This window comes from Lagenorhynchus albirostris, chromosome 17 (genome assembly GCF_949774975.1).
Source record: "Lagenorhynchus albirostris chromosome 17, mLagAlb1.1, whole genome shotgun sequence".
Lineage (NCBI taxonomy): Eukaryota > Metazoa > Chordata > Mammalia > Artiodactyla > Delphinidae > Lagenorhynchus > Lagenorhynchus albirostris.
Genome location: NC_083111.1, coordinates 49,717,905 through 49,730,908, shown reverse-complemented (window position 1 = coordinate 49,730,908; position 13,004 = coordinate 49,717,905). Strand labels below are relative to the sequence as shown.

Below are 13,004 nucleotides of genomic sequence, written 5' to 3'. Positions count from 1 at the left end.
TAGGACCAGGTCTCTTCAATATGCCCTATTTTTATCATACAGAATAGTCTTGAGTATTTTTCTATGCTGAAACAACCCAGGAACCAGATGTGCTTGTTGTATAGATACAAGAGATGATGATCTAGGGCAGAGCCACTGGAGAGGTGAAAGGCGAAATCCCACCCTCTGAGTAGGTTATCCCCATGAAAGGCCATCCAAACTATTTTCAGATGCTGTTTTGGGAGACATGTTGATCATTTATTCTTGAGAAATACACCATTCAAGGACATTCAGACATTCCCCATACACGGATAATCAGATCCAAGTTAACAAAAGAGCTTTTCACCACAGACTGTCCAAGAGTTCACTTGCCATTTCCTTTCAGGCTCCTACCTCCTTCAGCCTTCTACATCCCCAAGGTGACTCACAGGTCAAAGCACAATTCCTGTTGCTCGTGACCTCAACATCCTCAGCCAGTGTCCCACCTCTGCTCATCACAACATTGCCATGTGGCCAGGGGCTGCCTCTGTTCATGTGGATCACCCTGGTTCACCTTTGTGTAGTTCTGTACTCACAAGAAATTTTCACTTATGTTATTGCCAGTGACCCTGAATAATTGTCATCAAGTATATATAATTACCAATTTCTAGATGAGAAACTGAGCACTGGACAAACTCATAGTCACATAGCCAGTAGGTGATGGAGCCTAGAACCCACTTTTTCTGACCCAAGCACGATCCTTCATCATACTTCATGTAAGAGTATTATTCTCCCAAAGTGTTTCCTGGAATAGAGACAGGCATGGGTGAAATATGTACTTGAAGAAGCTGCCTATTCTCCATTGCAGTTTTCTGACTGTCAGTTGAGAATGGGGTCCAGAGACCAGGGAAGGTTATGGTAGCTTCCTCCTGACATATTCTATCTACTCACCCCTATTGCTCTTGTGTGTTTCTCTTTTACAGTGGTGATCTAACCATAACAGGGTCTGACCACTGCACTTTCAACACCTGCCAGAAAGCTCTTGGGAAGGACGATTTTACTAAGATTCCCAATGGAGTGAATGGTGTTGAGGACCGGATGTTAGTAATATGGGAAAAAGGCGTGGTGAGTTTCACAGGATTCAGTCTGTTTTGCCTGATTTTTCAGCCAGAATCTGGCCCATTTTAGGACCAGAGTGGCAAAAGCCTTCATAGAGAAGTTTTTTGATTGTTTTCACTAGAGTGGAAACTGGGAATACAACAGTAGCACCACCACCATGCCATCCCCCAAAATAATAATGAAAAACAATTTTCTTCTCTGCATGGTTTAGAGGATGCTTTGCTGCACCATGATGCAGACATTAGGGTATAAATTTAGATTGGGTACCTAGAGGATTATTCTTGAAATCTTTGAAATGTAATAGCACTTCTACTTGATTTCCATGTTTCTGAATCCTAGTTCCTCATGTGTCACTGATATAAATACTTGGAATGATTGAAAGGACATCAAGAATTTTTATTACGTTCATACCTCCTTTTCATATAAAAATGTAGATATCCCTTTTAAAGAACTTTTGGATATTATGTTTTAAAAACTGCTATATGAGGTTACATAAATAATAATCCAAAATATAGAAAGAGATTTTTTTTTAATTTCATGATTTAAAAATTTCTACCTGAGGATGAAGAAGAATCAAATGGCTAAATGTTCATATGTTAGCCTATCCAGCCAGCTGACAGGTGTAGTTGTAAAGATCAGCAGTGGAGACTTGCCTGGTAAGACCTGAGGTCCCCATTGTCATGCCATTCTTACCCATCTCTCAGAACCCCTCCCTTCAATGGCACATTAATCACATCTCACACCACAGAATCCCTTATACATACCCCTCACTTCTAGCTCTAATATTTTACCAGGTCTTGTCAATTTTATTTCCAAAATGCCTCCTTATTTCCACCATCATGTCCACCATTCTACTTTGAGGCCCATGTCTTGTTTGGACCATTGCAGTAGTCTCACAGCTGGTGCCCCTGCCTCCACTCTCTGCCTTGCTACAATCTATCCCATACTCTAAGACCAGAGTTGCCTTTCAAACACCAGGGTCTGTTCATGCTACTTTCCTCTCTAAATCCTTTAATTTTCAGCATTACTTATTGGATGACATTTGAACAGTTAATTTACATGCAAGGACCTTCAAAACATCTCTACAGCCCTATCTTCTACCAATTGTGCTCTCCACCCCCTGCTACCTCTACCCTAATTCTAAGCATCCCAGATGACTTTTATTTTCTTTCTCTTCGCTTAGACTTTTTTTTTTTTTTAGGAGACTCTAAATATATTTATTTGCCAAAGTTAACTTTCCTTTCTCATCTTTGTAATCTGCAAGTGTGGTCTAGAAAAGGCATGTGTTATTATTTCCATGTTTTCCATAACTAGATGAGGTTAAAATTCATTCTCTGTCTTATTTATTTATACTTTTTTTTAAACATCTTTATTGGAGTATAATTGCGTTGCAATGGTGTGTTAGTTTCTGCTTTACAACAAAATGAATCAGTTATATATATACATAAGTTCCCATATCTCTTCCCTCTTGCGTCTCCCTCCCTCCCACCCTCCCTATCGCACCCCACTAGGTGGTCACAAAGCACCGAGCTGATCGCCCTGTGCTATGCGGCTGCTTCCCACTAGCTATCTACCTTACGTTTGGTAGTGTATATATGTCCATGCCTCTCTCTCTCTTTGTCACAGCTTACCCTTCCCCCTCCCCATATCCTTAAGTCCATTCTCTAGTAGGTCTGTGTCTTTATTCCTGACTTACCCCTAGGTTCTTCATGACATTATTTTTTTCTTAAATTCCATATATATGTGTTAGCATACGGTATTTGTCTCTCTCTTTCTGACTTACTTCACTCTGTATGACAGACTCTAGGTCTATCCACCTCATTACAAATAGCTCAATTTCATTTCTTTTTATGGCTGAGTAATATTCCATTGTATATATGTGCCACATCTTCTTTATCCATTCATCCTATGATGGACACTTAGGTTGTTTCCATCTCCGGGCTATTGTAAATAGAGCTGCAATGAACATTTTGGTACATGACTCTTTTTGAATTATGGTTTTCTCAGGGTATATGCCCAGTAGTGGGATTGCTGGGTCATATGGTAGTTCTATTTGTAGTTTTTTAAGGAACCTCCATACTGTTCTCCACAGTGGCTGTATCAATTTACATTCCCACCAACAGTGCAAGAGTGTTCCCTTTTCTCCACACCCTCTCCAGCATTTATTGTTTCTAGATTTTTTTTTTAATCATCTTTATTGGGGTATAATTGCTTTACAATGGTGTGTTAGTTTCTGCTTTATAACAAAGTGAATCAGTCATACATAAACATATGTTCCCATATGTCTTCCCTCTTGCGTCTCCCTCCCTCCCACCCTCCCTATCCCACCCCTCCAGGCTGTCACAAAGCACCGAGCCAATATCCCTGTGCCATGCGGCTGCTTCCCACTAGCTATCTACCTTACTACGTTTGTTAGTGTGTATATGCCCATGACTCTCTCTCGCCCTGTCACAGCTCACCCTTCCCCCTCCCCATAACCTCAAGTCCGTTCTCTAGGAGGTCTGCGTCTTTATTCCTGCTTTACCCCTAAGTTCTTCATGACATTTTTTTTCTTAAATTCCATATATATGTGTTAGCATACGGTATTTGTCTTTTTCTTTCTGACTTACTTCACTCTGTATGACAGACTCTAGGTCTATCCACCTCATTACAAATAGCTCAATTTCGTTTCTTTTTATGGCTGAGTAATATTCGATTGTATATATGTGCCACATCTTCTTTATCCATTCATCCGATGATGGGCACTTAGGTTGTTTCCATCTCTGGGCTATTGTAAATAGAGCTGCAATGAACATTTTGGTACATGACTCTTTTTGAATTTTGGTTTTCTCAGGGTATATGCCCAGTAGTGGGATTGCTGGGTCATATGGTAGTTCTATTTGTAGTTTTTTAAGGAACCTCCATACTGTTCTCCATAGTGGCTGAACCAATTCACATTCCCACCAGCAGTGCAAGAGTGTTCCCTTTTCTCCACACCCTCTCCAGCATTTATTGTTTCTAGATTTTTTGATGATGGCCATTCTGACTGGTGTGAGATGATATCTCATTGTAGTTTTGATTTGCATTTCTCTAATGATTACTGATGTTGAGCATTCTTTCATGTGCTTGTTGGCAGTCTGTATATCTTCTTGGGAGAAATGTCTATTTAGGTCTTCTGCCCATTTTTGGATTGGGTTGTTTGTTTTTTTGTTACTAAGCTGCATGAGCTGCTTATAAATTTTGGAGATCAATCCTTTGTCAGTTGCTTCATTTGCAAATATTTTCTCCCATTCTGAGGGTTGTCTTTTCGTCTTGTTTATGGTTTCCTTTGCTGTGCAATAGCTTTGAAGTTTCTTTAGGTCCCATTTGTTTATTTGTGTTTTTATTTCCATTTCTCTAGGAGGTGGGTCAAAAAGGATCTTGCTGTGATTTATGTCATAGAGTGTTCTGCCTATGTTTTTCTCTAAGAGTTTGGTAGTTTCTGACCTTACATTTAGTCTTTAATCCATTTTGAGTTTATTTTTGTGTATGGTGTTAGGAAGTGATCTAATCTCATACTTTTACATGTACCTGTCCAGTTTTCCCAGCACCACTTATTGAAGAGGCTGTCCTTTCTCCACTGTACGTTTCTGCCTCCTTTATCAAAGATAAGGTGACCATATGTGCGTGGGTTTATCTCTGGGCTTTCTATCCTGTTCCATTGATCTATCTTTATGTTTTTGTTCCAGTACCATACTGTCTTGATTACTGTAGCTTTGTAGTATAGCCTGAAGTCAGGGAGCCTGATTCCTCCAGCTCCGTTTTTCATTCTCAAGATTGCTTTGGCTATTCGGGGTCTTTTGTGTTTCCATACAAATTGTGAAATTTTTTGTTCTAGCTCTGTGAAAAGTGCCAGTGGTAGTTTGATAGGGATTGCATGGAATCGGTGGATTGCTTTGGGTAGTAGAGTCATTTTCACAATGTTGATTCTTCCAAGCCAAGAACATGGTATTTCTCTCCATCTATTTGTATCATCTTTAATTTCTTTCATCAGTGTCTTATAATTTTCTGCATACAGGTCTTTTGTCTCCTTAGGTAGGTTTATTCCTAGATATTTTATGCTTTTTGTTGCAATGGTAAATGGGAGTGTTTTTTTGATTTCACTTTCAGATTTTTCATCATTAGTGTATAGGAATGCCAGAGATTTCTGTGCATTAATTTTGTATCCTGCTACTTTACCAAATTCATTGATTAGCTCTAGTAGTTTTCTGGTAGCATCTTTAGGATTCTCTATGTATAGTAACATGTCATCTGCAAACAGTGACAGCTTTACTTCTTCTTTTCCGATTTGGATTCCTTTTATTTCCTTTTCTTCTCTGATTGCTGCGGCTAAAACTTCCAAAACTATGTTGAATAAGACTGGTGAGAGTGGGCAACGTTGTGTTGTTCCTTATCTTAGTGGAAATGCTTTCAGTTTTTCACCATTGAGGATGATGTTGGCTGTGGGTTTGTCATATATGGCCTTTATTATGTTGAGGAAAGTTCCCTCTATGCCTACTTTCTGGAGGGTTTTTATCATAAATGGGTGTTGAATTTTGTCAAAAGCTTTCTCTGCATCTATTGAGATGATCATATGGTTTTTCTCCTTCAGTTTGTTAATATGGTGTATCACGTTGATTGATTTGCGTATGTTGAAGAATCCTTGCATTCCTGGAATAAACCCCACTTGATCATGGTGCTTGATCCTTTTAATGTGCTGTTGGATTCTGTTTGCTAGTATTTTGTTGAGGATTTTTGCATCTATGTTCATCAGTGATAATGGCCTGTAGTTTTCTTTCTTTGTGACATCCTTGTCTGGTTTTGGTATCAGGGTGATGGTGGCCTCGTAGAAGGAATTTGGGAGTGTTCCTCCCTCTGCTATATTTTGGAAGAGTTTGAGAAGGATAGGTGTTCCCTCTTCTCTAAATGTTTGATAGAATTCGCCTGTGAAGCCATCTGGTCCTAGGATTTTGTTTGTTGGAAGATTTTTAATCACAGTTTCAATTTCAGTGCTTGTGATTGGTCTGTTCATATTTTCTATTTCTTTCTGATTCAGTCTTGGCATGTTGTACATTTCTAAGAATTTGTCCATTTCTTCCAGGTTGTCCATTTTATTGGCATAGAGTTGCTTGTAGTAATCTCTCATGACCTTTTGTATTTCTGCAGTGTCAGTTGTTACTTCTCCTTTTTCATTTCTAATTCTATTGATTTGAGTCTTCTCCCTTTTTTTCTTGATGAGTCTAGCTAATGGTTTATCAATTTTGTTTATCTTCTCAAAGAACCAGCTTTTAGTTTTATTGATCTTTGCTATCGTTTCCTTCATTTCTTTTTCATTTATTTCTGATCTGATTTTTATGATTTCTTTCCTTCTGCTAACTTTGGGGTTTTTTTGTTCTTTCTCTAATTGCTTTAGGTGCAAAGTTAGGTTGTTTATTCGAGATGTTTCCTGTTTCTGAAGGTAGGATTGTATTGCTATAAACTTCCCTCTTAGAACTGCTTTTGCAGCATCCCATAGATTTTGGGTCGTCGTGTCTCCATTGTCATTTGTTTCTAGGTATTTTTTGATTTCCTCTTTGATTTCTTTAGTGATCACTTTGTTATTAAGTAGTGTATTGTTTAGCTTCCATGTGTTTGTATTTTTTACAAATCTTTTCCTGTAATTGATATCTAATCTCATAGCATGGTGGTCGGAAAAGATACTTGGTACAATTTCAATTTTCTTAAATTTACCAAGGCTTGATTTGTGATCCAAGATATGATCTATCCTGGAGAATGTTCCATGAGCACTTGAGAAAAATGTGTATTCTGTTGTTTTTGGATGGAATGTCCTATAAATATCAATTAAGTCCATCTTTTTTAATGTATCATTTAAAGCTTGTGTTTCCTTATTTATTTTCATTTTGGATGATGTGTCCATTGGTGAAAGTGGGCTGTTAAAGTCCCCTACTATGAATGTGTTACTGTCGATTTCCCCTCTGATGGCTGTTAGTATTTGCCTTATGTATTGAGGTGCTCCTATGTTGGGTGCATAAATATTTACAATTGTTATATCTTCTTCTCGGATCGATCCCTTGATCATTATGTAGTGTCCTTCTTTGTCTCTTGTAATAGTCTTTATTTTAAAGTCTATTTTGTCTGATATGAGAATTGCTACTCCAGCTTTCTTTTGGTTTCATTTGCATGAAATATCTTTTTCCATCACCTTACTTTCAGTCTGTATGTGTCTCTAGGTCTGAAGTGGGTCTCTTGTAGACAGCAAATATATGGGTCTTGTTTTTGTATCCATTCAGCCAATCTGTGTCTTTTGGTGGGAGCATTTAGTCCATTTACATTTAAGTTAATTATCAATATGTATGTTCCTATTCCCATTTTCTTAATTGTTTTTGGTTAGTTATTGTAGATCTTTTCCTTCTCTTGTGTTTCTTGCCTAGAGAAGTTCCTTTAGCAGTTGTTGTAGAGTTGGTTTGGTGGTGCTGAACTCTCTCAGCTTTTGCTTGTCTGTAAAGGTTTTAATTTCTCCATCAAATCTGAATGAGATCCTGTTGGTAGAGTAATCTTGGTTGCAGGTTTTTCTCCTTCATCACTTTAAATATGTCCTGTCAGTCCCTTCTGGCTTTTAGAGTTTCTGCTGAAAGATCAGCTGTTAAGCTTATGGGGATTCCCTTGTGTGTTATTTGTTGTTTTCCCCTTGCTGCTTTTAATATGTTTTCTTTGTATTTAATTTTTGACAGTTTGATTAATATGTGTCTTGGCGTATTTCTCCTTGAATTTATCCTGTATGGGACTCTCTGTGCTTCCTGGACTTGACTATTTCCTTTCCCATATTAGGGAAGTTTTCAACTATAATCTCTTCAAATATTTTCTCCGTCCCTTTCTTTTTCTCTTCTTCTTCTGGAACCCCTATAATTCGAATGTTGGTGCGTTTCATGTTGTCCCAGAGGTCTCTGAGACTGTCCTCAGTTCTTTTCATTCTTTTTTCTTTATTCTGCTCTGCAGTAGTTATTTCCAGTATTTTATCTTCCAGGTCACTTATCCGTTCTTCTGCCTCAGTTATTCTGCTATTGATCCCATCTAGAGTATTTTTAATTTCATTTATTGTGTTGTTCATCATTGTTTGTTTCATCTTTAGTTCTTCTAGGTCCTTGTTAAATGTTTCTTGCATTTTGTCTATTCTATTTCCAAGATTTTGGATCATCTTTACTATCATTATTCTGAATTCTTTTTCAGGTAGACTGCCTATTTCATCTTCATTTTTTAGGTCTGGTGGGTTTTTATCTTGCTCCTTCATCTGCTGTGTGTTTTTCTGTCTTCTCATTTTGCTTATCTTACTGTGTTTGGGGTCTCCTTTTTGCAGGCTGCAGGTTCGTAGTTCCCCTTGTTTTTGGTGTCTGTCCCCAGTGGCTAAGGTTGGTTCAGTGGGTTGTGTAGGCTTCCTGGTGGAGGGGACTAGTGCCTGTGTTCTGGTGGATGAGGCTGGATCTTGTCTTTCTGGTGGGCAGGTCCACGTCTGGTGGTGTGTTTTGGGGTGTCTGTGGACTTATTATGGTTTTAGGCAGCCTCTCTGCTAATGGGTGGGGTTGTGTTCCTGTCTTGCTAGTTATTTGTCATAGGATGTCCAGCACTGTAGCTTGCTGGTCGTTGAGTGAAGCTGGGTGCTGGTGTTGAGATGGATATCTCTGGGAGATTTTCGCCGTTTGATATTACGTGGAGCTGGGAGGTCTCTTGTGGACCAGTGTCCTGAAGTTGGCTCTCCCAACTCAGAGGCACTGCACTGACTCCTGGCTGCAGCACCAAGAGCCTTTCATCCACACGGCTCAGAATAAAAGGGAGAAAAAGTAGAAAGAAAGAATTAGTAGAAGTAGAAAGAAAGAAAGAAAAGAAGAAAGGAGGGAGGGAGGGAGGAAGGAAGAAAGGAGGGAAGGAAGGAAAAAGAGAAAGAAAGAAGATAAAGTAAAATAAAATAAAGTAAGATAAAATATAATAAAGTTATTAAAATAAAAAATAATTATTAAGAGGAAAAAAAAAACGGACGGATAGAACCCTGGGACAAATGGTGGAAGCAAAGCTATACAGACAGAATCTCACACAGAAGCATACACATACACACTCACAAAAAGAGGAAAAGGGGAAAATATAAATCTTGCTCTCAAAGGCCACCTCCTTAATTTGGGATGATTCCTTGTCTATTCATGTATTCCACAGATGCAGGGTACATCAAGTTGATTGTGGAGCTTTAATCCGCTGCTTCTGAGGCTGCTGGGAGAGATTCCCCTTTCACTTCTTTGTTCTCATAGCTCCCGGGGGCTCAGCTTTGGATTGGGCCCCGCCTCTGCTTGTAGGTCGCCGGAAGGCGTCTGTTCTTCGCTCAGACAGGACGGGGTTAAAGGAGCTGCTGATTCGTGGGCTCTGGCTCACTCAGGCTGGGGGGGAGAGGGCGGGGCACGGAGGGCGGGGCGAGCCTGCGGTGGCAGACGCCGGCGTGACGTTGCACCAGCGTGAGGCGCGCCGTGCGTTCTCCTGGAAGAGTTGTCCCTGGATCCCGGGACCCTGGCAGTGGCGGGCTGCACAGGCTCCCCGGAAGGCTGGTGTGGATAGTGACCTGTGCTCACACACAGGCTTCTTGGTGGCGGCAGCAGCAGCCTTAGCGTCTCATGCGTCTCTCTGGGGTCCGCGCTTTCAGCCGCGGCTTGCGCCCGTCTCTGGAGCTCCTTTAAGCAGCGTTCTTAATCCCCTCTCCTCGCGCATCAGGAAACAAAGAGGGAAGAAAAAGTCTCTTGCCTCTTCGGCAGCTCCAGACCTTTTCCCGGACTCCCTCCCGGCTAGCCGTGGCGCACTAAGCCCCTGCAGGCTGTGTTCACGCCGCCAACCCCAGTCCTCTCCGTGCGACCGAAGCCCGAGCCTCAGCTCGCAGCCCCGCCCGCCCCGGTGAGTGAGCAGACAAGCCTCTGGGGCTGGTGAGTGCCGGTCAGCACCGATCCTCTGTGCGGGAATCTCTCTGCTTTGCCCTCCGCACCCCTGTTGCTGTGCTCTCCTCCGCGGCTCCGAAGCTTTCCCCCTCCGCCACCCGCAGTCTCCGCCCGCGAAGGGGCTTCCTAGTGTGTGAAAACCTTTTCTTCTTCACAGCTCCCTCCCACTGGTGCAGGTCCCGTCCCTATCCTTTTGTCTCTGTTTATTCTTTTTACTTTTGCCCTACCCAGGTACGTGGGGGGGGTTCTTGCCTTTTGGGAGGTCTGAGGTCTTCTGCCAGCGTTCAGTAGGTGTTCTGTAGGAGTTGTTCCACGTGTAGATGTATTTCTGGTGTATCTGTGGGGAGGAAGGTGATCTCCGCGTCTTACTCTTACGCCATCTTCCTGGAAGCCTAGACTTTCTTGATAACAGTCCAACCTTTCACTTTGAACTTGTGTGAATTACAATGAGTACCTTCATTACAGCAGATTTTCATAATATATAAAGTGTATAAATGGCTTTAAAGTGATCGGATACTTCTTCATAATATACAGGAGCCTATGTTACTTTCTGAAACATTCAGATGGTTTATTTAGGGGAAAATTACTTTCAGGACATGGTTCTTAATGTTTTTATGAGATGAGGACTCTTTGATAATTAAATAAACCTTAAGGATGCTCTTGCCATGTAAATGTACATAGGGATGAATTCTCAACATTTAAAAACAAATCATTTTAGAGGGATCACATCCCACTGAAGTTTGTCCATTTTAAAATCTCTTACAGCAGACAGTCCATGCCTGTTGGTTCATGTAAATTTCAGTAGCACAAAATTGAACAAAATTGAATCTTAGTTGATTTCTAAAAACGTAGTCACCTGAATTATAGGTCTATCTTATTTTAACTGTAATATTCCACATAATGTCTACATGATCATCTCATAAATCTTAGGCCTAGATTATAAATGTAGTAGGTGGTGGTAGTAAACTTTAAACAAGAATTGGAAATATTGTTACCAATATTTAGCTCTTGTCTGTGTGATTTTGGAAAGAATGGGAAAAATTAATGGGGCTGTTTTGTTAAGCTGGTAGGTTTTTGAAAACTTATCTTCAGGCTTCCATATATAACCCCATTCATCCCCATTATTATCATTATGATTGTTTAAGATTTATCAGTATTCACAGGTGTGTTTGGCTTCACGATATAAGAAATTAGGTGCAATTTTATTTGGTTCTAAGAGATAAAATTCTTGTACTTTGATTGACAGGAGATTTTTAGTGTTTTATCATTTATCAGAAAAAGAAATGTATTTTCTTCCTTGAATTGTTTTACAGCACAGTGGCAAAATGGATGAAAACTGGTTTGTGGCAGTTACCAGCACAAATGCAGCTAAAATCTTTAATCTGTATCCAAGAAAAGGAAAAATAGCTGTGGGCTCAGATGCTGACATTGTGATTTGGGACCCAAAAGCCACAAGGTAAGTCTAAGTTTTTGTATTGGCTTCTCCATGGAGAAGAAGCACTAACTTGCAAAGAAATTTTCATTGGCCTTAATCAGGCATTTCTTATTAGGTGATTTATTTAGCCAGGCTCAGGTATTTTGAGCCTATGCACAAGATAAAGGTTTTGATGTACAAACATTCTTTTGTTTTCCTTGGCATAGAGAATGCAAAAGTTGTGTTGCTTCCCATTCCCTGGAAATGCATGTGTGTATAAAACCAGTATGAATTTCCCACTTTAGTGCTTGGCAAACGCCTGAGTTCACATGGAGGAAAGGTGCAGAGCAATGAAGAAAAAGGAAAGGCTTAGTTTGAAAAGGGCTGCATTGAAAACTCGAAATAATTACAGCCTTTTTACAGCTTCCAGATAGAAAAATTTCAGCACAAAGGATGTCACTTTTAGTTAGCCAAATTTTCCAGCTGAGTTCATCTTGAGCCTGTCATTCCCAGTAGACTCCGGCTTTTTGTTTCCAATTTCCATAATTCTATGTGAGTATCGCAGGTTTGGCTGATTCCACCAATTCAGAAAAGTATTCAATAGAAGCTGAAGCTTTGTTAATTTCTCCTTATAGGATGTTGGCACAGACAACGCCTGCATCCTGATTTCTGTTTTTCATAAACTCTGCAGCTGTAATGGAGAAAATTCCACATACTTTAACGTTGCGTGTGTGTGTGTGCATGCACGCGTGTGTGTGCATGCACGCGTATGTGTGCAAACGGGGATACGATAAGACCTTCTACCTTTACTGAATATGCATTTATTCAAAGACTATTAAGGGTTATGTTGTAGTAAACACGTCTATGTAGGCATACCTTATTGCACTTCACAGATACCATGTTTTTAACTAACTGAGGGTTTGTGGCAAACCTGCATGGAGCAAGTCTATCAGCACCAGTTTTCCAATAGCATTTGCTCGGTTTGTGTCTCTGCATCATATTTTGGTAATTCTTGCAGTACTTGAAGCTTTTTCATTATTATTACATTGGTTGTGGTGATCAGTGATCTTTGATGTTACTACTGTAATTGTTTGGGGACGAACTGAGCCCCTGTAAGACAGTGAACTTGTGTGTGTTCTCACTACTCCACCAAACGGCTGTTCCCCCATCTCTCTCCCTCTTCTTGGGCCTCCCTGTTCCCTGAAACACAACAATATTGAAATTCGGCCAGTTAAGAACCCTACAGTGGCCTCTAAGTGTTCAAGCGAAAGGAACAGTTTCATGTCTCTCACTTTAAATCAAAAGCTAGAAATGATTAAGGCAAATTGAAAGCCGAGATAGGCTGAAAGTTAGGCCTCTTGCACCAAACACTTAGCCAAGTTGTGAATGCAAAAGAAAAGTTATTGAGGGAAATTAAAGGTGCTACTCCAGTGAACACACGAATGAATGATGAGAAAGTGAAACAGCCTTATTGCTGATACAGAGAAAGTTTTAGTAGTCTGAATAGAGGATCCAACCAGCCACAGCATTCCCTTAAACCAAAGCCTAAT

The 13,004-nt window shown here is 40.2% G+C and overlaps 1 protein-coding gene across 2 annotated transcripts in view; it reads left to right on the top strand.

The window, feature by feature from the left end:
* DPYS (dihydropyrimidinase) overlaps positions 1 to 13,004 on the top strand; it is an 89,126-nt gene that overhangs the window by 34,227 nt on the left and 41,895 nt on the right. For both annotated transcript variants that reach the window (XM_060127564.1, XM_060127563.1), the window contains exons 6-7: positions 942 to 1,083; positions 11,354 to 11,496. In XM_060127564.1, coding sequence (XP_059983547.1) covers positions 942 to 1,083; positions 11,354 to 11,496 — 285 coding nt within the window. The remainder of the gene's footprint in view (positions 1 to 941; positions 1,084 to 11,353; positions 11,497 to 13,004) is intronic.